We start from the raw sequence: 6,785 nt of genomic DNA on the forward strand, positions 1-6,785 counted from the left end.
TAATCAAGCTAGTTTAAGAACTGAATTGGAAATAATATTGCAAGTTTGGTTAAAGCTATAAAAAGCTATAATCACACTTATACACCTAGTTATTTGCCAAACTTGGCACACAAGGTGCCAGCTGAACAAATGCACAGTAGGAAAAGAATACTAAAACAAGGAGGGAGCCAAAGCTAATTGAAAAGAAAAATAAAGTAATTTTACATTATACCTTGAAGTATGGTGATAACTTCATGGCAGACACACTGTTAATGTGCTCCTTGACCTTGTTGAAGAGATCATCCCAACCACGAATCAAATGACATTTGTAGTGATAGTTAACCAAATCCAGTTCGTAAGTGTTCCACACTTCTCTTATCTTTAAGAAAAAAAGAAGTCAGATTATGAGCTCCTGTTAGTAATTTTAATTCAATTACATTTACTTCATTCTATAGTATAGAAATGTAGTTACATGAGCTGGATTCTTATCTTTTTACAGAGCACATGAATCTGCAGGTCATGGATTGCTGTGAATCATATGGTGGAAGATTTCATAATTATGTCTTGTGGGTCAGAGTGAAAGTTATTGGAACTCATAAAATGAAATTAGAGAAGGCAGTTTCCAGTCTTCTACTTAGAAGTTTTATAATAGTAACATACTAGCTATGTATTTTACTTGACTTATCTTTAAGTTTAAGTTACAGTACCTTCAGTAAACTTGCAAAGCTTTTAACGAAACCCTATAGGTTTAGGGGTTTTATGTTGTGTCAGTTTTTGTGTTTAATTTACTCAGTTATTTAGAACTAAAAGTGTATGGTGAAGATCTAAAGCATTTCACTTTCACCATCCTGGGTATCCAAAATCCAACTTGTTACATAGCTGTCAGCAAATTAATTTACACCTCTAAAACCTCTCCTGCACAACAGGTCTAGTGTATGTAATGATAGATACTAGCCTGTTTCAAGAACGCCTCCAAAGCCATCTCTCCCTGAGCCACAAGAAGTACATCTTTGACAATTGTTTCATTCTTCTGCAAGTCAACATCCCAGATCTGTCCCAGGGTTAGTTCAGAGACAGCCCAGTTCACATGAAGTTTCTTCATCAGCTGCTTCCAGTGACGATCTTTAAGAGCCTCAGATTTCAGTTCAATCACCAACATGTTTATCTAGAATGCGAGACAGCACATATTAAGTTAATGGATGCACTTAATTTTTTTAATTAGTTATCAAGGGTAAGTACAGCTTACCTTCATGTAACCCTTCAGAAGCCTCAGAACGTATTCATAGGAGGCATACTGCCGCAAACGAGCAGGGAAGTTTTTCAACTGGTTCAGTAAGCCATCCAAATTTTGTCGAAGCTGTCAATAAAATACAGAAGCCAAGAAAGAATTCATCTTCCAACGACATTATCATAAACACAATCACTCTAGTAAACTGGATATTACAACAGTTATCAGTTTTACTTACAGTTTGTCATCTTAACAATTTTATTCAACTGTTCTTTAAGAATGGGAGAATCACCCTTAGGCTACGTCCTCACTACGGGGGGGGGGGGTTGATTTAAGATACGCAAATTCAGCTACGCGAATAGCGTAGCTGAATTCGACGTAATGGAGCCGACTTACCCCGCTGTGAGGACGGCGGCAAATCGACCTCCACGGCTCCCCCGTCGACGGCGCTTACTCCTACCTCTTACAAGCGTCGATTCGGGGATTGATTGTCGATCCCCGAGAGATCGATTTCTACCCGCCGATTCAGGTGGGTAGCGTAGACGTAGCCTTAGATAATATTGATCATGCTTTCCTATGCTGCATATATTTAATTTTGCCAACAATAAATATATCTGTATACAAGGCAGGCAAACCAAATACTAGAAGTATGAAAACATTCAATTGCCCCTCAAAACCTCATCATTCCAACAGATTCTCCAGGCTTTTGTTGATATATTCCACCTCAGCACATTATATGGAGTCAACAATACTGCTTTAAGCTTAATTTGTGACTGTTGGTACAATACTAGTTTTCTCTATCCCTTGATCATTGGAGTAGCACAGCATGAAGTAATTTTACAACTAGATCACAGTGGTCACGAAATTGTGACATTCTTCCTTACAGATAAGAGGTAGAAGCCTTTGTGACGGGTTGGATCACAGAAACCCCCTTGGGGCGGCCAACTGATGTGCCAAGACTACTTCTGCCCCTGCTAGCTTGGGACTCCAGCACCCTATCTTGTTGAGCCAGACACGGCAGTCTGCTCCAACACAGACAGGGTGCTGGAGTCCCAAGCTGGCAGGGAAAGCAGGGGCAGAAGTAGTCTTGGCACATCAGTTGGCCACCCCAAGGGGGTTTCTGTGATCCAACCCGTCACAGTGGCGTAGTCGGCAGGATCTGTGCACAGCTGATTGCTTTGAGATACTGGTAGTGATTTTAAATGAGTTTTAAGTGTGGTGGCTGGAGAACAGACAAAGTAGTTACTGGTTTGTTATTTTCTGTTTGCTTATTTCGGGTAAGGGAAACAGGGACAGAAAAGGAAGCAAAATAAGTAAGAGTGAAGATCAGAAGAAGCTAGAACTACACAAGTTGCAAATTGCCCAGAAAGGCTAAACACTGGGCGCTGGGAAAGTCTCTGTTAACTAAGAAGCCCTTGAGCTGAGTGCATCTCAGTTTCAGTGAACTGCAGATGGGTGTGGCCCAACCTCGGTGTCTGTGCTGAAGCGGACTAGAGTGCCTAACTTAGCAAGACAGGAGTGGAGGGGTGCCTGTTCTGGCAGGAGGGGGTTCTCTGTGGTATCCCAGCTCATCGAGTGACTGTCTCAAGGGAAGACATATGGAAACTGATGTGCAATTTGCCCAGACATATGGAAACTGATGTGCAAGGCTGCCCTGGAAAAAGAAAAGGCTGCCCACCAGCAAACCCTGGACTTAAAAGACAAAGCATATTGAGACCCAGAAGCACGAACTGGCTGTAATGGAGTGGAAGAGGTGCACAGAGACATGTATCCTGGAGCTGGAAGTTGGGGTCCTGGTGACTGCTGCAGTGGGAACAGACCCCAAAGGACTCTCTAGCTGGAAGCAAGCGCAACCTGAGTGAAAGGGGGGGAGGATTTTTCTGGCCAGTGAAAGATCTGTCATAGCTGGTAGCTGTGAGCCCACAGCTGGATCAGGGTCTCTTTCCCTTTCAGGGGACACAGGAGTGTCTGCCCCAGAGGGGAGCCCAAAAACAAATTTTAGGTATACTGCCTCCGCCATGGTCAGTGTCCAAGTCTCTGGCAGTAAGTTCAGGAGGAGGGTGTGACGTTGCACTCTGTAAGATTTTATGAAAGTATGCTGATGAGTGTGAATATAATGTAACTAAAATATGCTTCATGCAAAAGGTCTCTTGTAAATTGTCATTACAAAACTTGTAATCTCCTGAGTGTGTAAATGTATTTGTATAAATGTATCACTTGTATCTGAAACTAGAAATATGAAATATAACTCTGAGGTCCTATTGTAGTTATGCAAAGTGTGGGCCATTAATGGTGGTTTGGAATCTTAATGCTCCCATTAACCAGGACAATTGACCGTAGATGGCTCTGTTTTACTTGTAAGTCTTCCTGTATACATGTGTGCTGGCAAGTGGCTAATGACGTCTTACAGTGACATGTGATCATGTCACCTGAACTGGAATCCATCTTTAACCTGGTGCATTTCCATTGAAAAGGAGGGGTGGGAACCCAGAGGGACAAAGGATTCCCGCCTTATGCAAAAGCTATACAAGTGGATGGAACAGAACAAATTAGACGGCCATCATGAGAAATCCCCTAACTACCACCTGAGCTGGAACAAGGGCTGTACCAGGGGAAAGGATTTTGCCCAGACTAGGAAGGCATCCAGTCTGTGAAAGAAACTTATTGAAACATCTCTGAGGGTGAGATTTTATCTGTATTTAGTTTTATTACTTAGACTTGTATGTTTTGTTTTATTTTGCTTGGTAATTCACTTTGTTCTGTCTGTTACTACTTGGAACCACTTAAATTCTACTTTCTGTATTTAATAAAATCACTTTTTACTTATTAACCCAGAGTATGCATTAATACCTGGGGGGAGGGGGCAAACAGCTGTGCATACCTCTCTATCAGTGTTATAGAGGGCAAAAAATTGATGAGTTTACCCTGTATAAGCTTTATACAGGGTAAAACGGATTTATTTGGGGTTTGGACCCCATTGGGAGTTGGGCATCTGAGTGTTAAAGACAGGAACACTTCTTAAGTTGCTTTCAATTAAGTCTGCAGCTTTGGGGCACGTGGTTCAGACCCTGGGTCTGTGTTGGAGCAGACGGGCGTGTCTGGCTCAACAAGACAGGGTGCTGTGGTCCCGAGCTGGCAGGGAAAGCAGGGGCAGAAGTCTTGGCACATCAGATGGCCGCCCCCAGGGGATTTCTGTGAACCAACCCGTCACAGCCTCGTTTCAGGTTTATGTATCCAAGAAGCATCAGCTTGGACAATAGCTTTTCATCAGTGAAGCTGGACAAGTGTTTGAGAAAAGTGCTAATTTAGATCAACTTAATTTCAAGAAACAGATATAGCATCAGTTCTTGTCCTCTGCAGATGTAGCCTATAATTAAATATATTTAAGGTTGTGCAGTTTCTGCAATCCTGATAATTTTTCAGGTTTTGTTTTGTAAGCCTTACCCTGTTGAAGCTTCAGTTAAGAGGAAAAGTTATTAGTGCTGCAAGTTAGATTAAGATAGAGGCTGCATTCTCAGTTATGAATTCTATTTTTCATATGCCAAAAAGACCCAGATACATAAGCACCATGCCATATATTCTGGCTCATTTTCAAGTTGTTAGAACATTTAAATGTATTTTTACCACGAAGGCCAAGAGTCGAATAATATAGCTATAGTTATGATTTCTATATACGGAATAAAAAAGGTACCTTGCGAGGTTGTACTGAAACCCATGGCTGCTCCTTCATCTGATCAATCTGGTCCCAGACCTTGGAAAGCTCAGACCAAACTCCTTGGAGGTCTTGTAACTCTTCTAAAGCTACCTACAGTACAAAGGGATACATCAAACTTTGGTCAGTTATACAGAAAGGACAGATATTTATTATCATTGAGTTAGACAGAACTTGTTAAACAAATCATTGGGATAGGAACTTGGTCAGGGTACTGGTAATTGGACAGAGACTTGACCCTAGCTTGCCTAGCGCATCTCTGGTGGCCCAAAAGGAGTTCTCATATGTTGACTGCTCAGTAGCTTAAATTAAGGCTTGTCTAAATGGAAAGTTACTGCCCAGCATGCAAGAGTGAACGCCTACAGTATATCAAACTTGCCTTGCAGTAACGTCTCATGTGGACGCTGCTACAGTGCAGTTGAAGTCCTGGACTGTGGCTTAGAACAGCATATCTCAAACTGGGGCCCGTGGACCCTGGGGGACCCTGAGGGTACTCCAGAGGGTCCACGGGCCCCTCTGATCAACTTAACTTCTCCCCATCCCTCCCAGCACCTGCACACTGGGGAACAGCGCTATCTCCTGGAGGCAAATTGGGGAGATTTTAGGCACTAAAAGTCCGGCGGCACAGCGGGGCTAAGGCAGACTCCCTGACTCCCCTGGCTCCACTCCGCTCCCTGTGGCCCCGGGGGGAGTAGAAGAGGAGCAAGGGGTCTCCACGTGTTGCCCCGGCCCTGAGCGCCGAGTCTGCAGCTCCCATTGGCCGGGAACTCCAGCCAATAGGAGCTGCGGGCAGGGGCAGCGCAGAGAGACCCCCTGACCCTTCCGCCTAGGAACCACTGCCAGAGAGATATACTGGTCGCTTTCGGGAGCTGCCTGAGGTACGCACCACCCAGCCGGAACCTGCACCCCAACCTCCTGCCCCAGCTACAGAACCTGCACTCCCTCCCAGAGCCCGCATCCCGTACCCCCTCCTGCACCCAAACTCCCTCCCAGAACCCGCAGCCCCTCCTGCCCCCCAACCCTCTGCCCCAGCCTGGTGAAAGTGAGTGAGGGTGGGGGAGAGTGAGTGACAGAGGGTGGGGGAATGGAGGGGGCAGGGGTGGAGTGGGGGGGCAGGGCCTGTGGCTGAGCGGTGGGGTCCTTGAATTTCTGCCCCCTCCCCAATCAAAATGGGGTCCTCGCATCGCTGAAGTTTGAGAACCACTGACTTAGAAGCTACTTGTCATGCAGACAAGCCCTTAGGCCTGGTCTACACTAACCCCCCAATTCGAACTAAGGTATGCAACTTCAGCTACATGAATAACATAGCTGAAGTCGACGTACCTTAGTTCGAACTTACCACGGTCCAGACACGGCAGGCAGGCTCCCCCGTCGACTCCGCGTACTGCTCTCGCCGAGCAGAATTACCGGAGTCGACGGCGAGCACTTCTGGGTTCGATTTATTGCGTCCAGACAAGACGCGATAAATCGAACCCGGAAGTTCGATTGCCAGCCGCCGAACTACCGCGTAAGTGTAGCCAAGCCCTTAGTCTCATCTCTAGTTAGTTTAATGGCCAGATTTCTACATCTTATAAAGCTGCCCTCAAGTGTCTGTGGTTGCTGTCTCAGTGGAAAACCCAAGGGCTGAATGGGTATTGAGACTGAGTAACTCACCCCTAGGGCTGGACCATCCCAGTTAAGGATAGGGCACAGTGATAGGGCAGCATGAAGGGAGAACCATTGACTGCTATGCCTTCTCTATGAATGAATTGAAGGACTTCTGCCTACAAGAAGTCATCTGTCCAGAACCATTTACAAGCACCAAATTCATGGATTTTTTAAAAACAGTTTGTACCTGCACACGTTCTTCACTGCCACTGAGTAGTC

At 45.1% G+C, this 6,785-nt stretch overlaps 1 protein-coding gene across 1 annotated transcript in view; it reads right to left on the bottom strand.

Annotated features, from left to right (window-relative positions):
* The window catches only part of LOC113407963 (cytoplasmic dynein 1 heavy chain 1-like), a gene marked incomplete at its 3' end in the record, with an annotated part of 10,958 nt that extends 4,188 nt beyond the window's left edge, over nt 1-6,770 (bottom strand). The window contains exons 1-5 of the mRNA XM_029913304.1: nt 6,754-6,770; nt 4,899-5,012; nt 1,226-1,336; nt 935-1,144; nt 212-358 (exon numbers count right to left, since the gene is read on the bottom strand). Coding sequence (XP_029769164.1) covers nt 212-358; nt 935-1,144; nt 1,226-1,336; nt 4,899-4,937 — 507 coding nt within the window. The remainder of the gene's footprint in view (nt 1-211; nt 359-934; nt 1,145-1,225; nt 1,337-4,898; nt 5,013-6,753) is intronic.
* Nucleotides 6,771-6,785: the final 15 nt, after the last annotated feature.

Source organism: Terrapene carolina, unplaced genomic scaffold (genome assembly GCF_002925995.2).
Source record: "Terrapene carolina triunguis isolate 2854851 unplaced genomic scaffold, T_m_triunguis-2.0 Scaffold579, whole genome shotgun sequence".
Classification (NCBI taxonomy): Eukaryota; Metazoa; Chordata; order Testudines; family Emydidae; genus Terrapene; species Terrapene triunguis.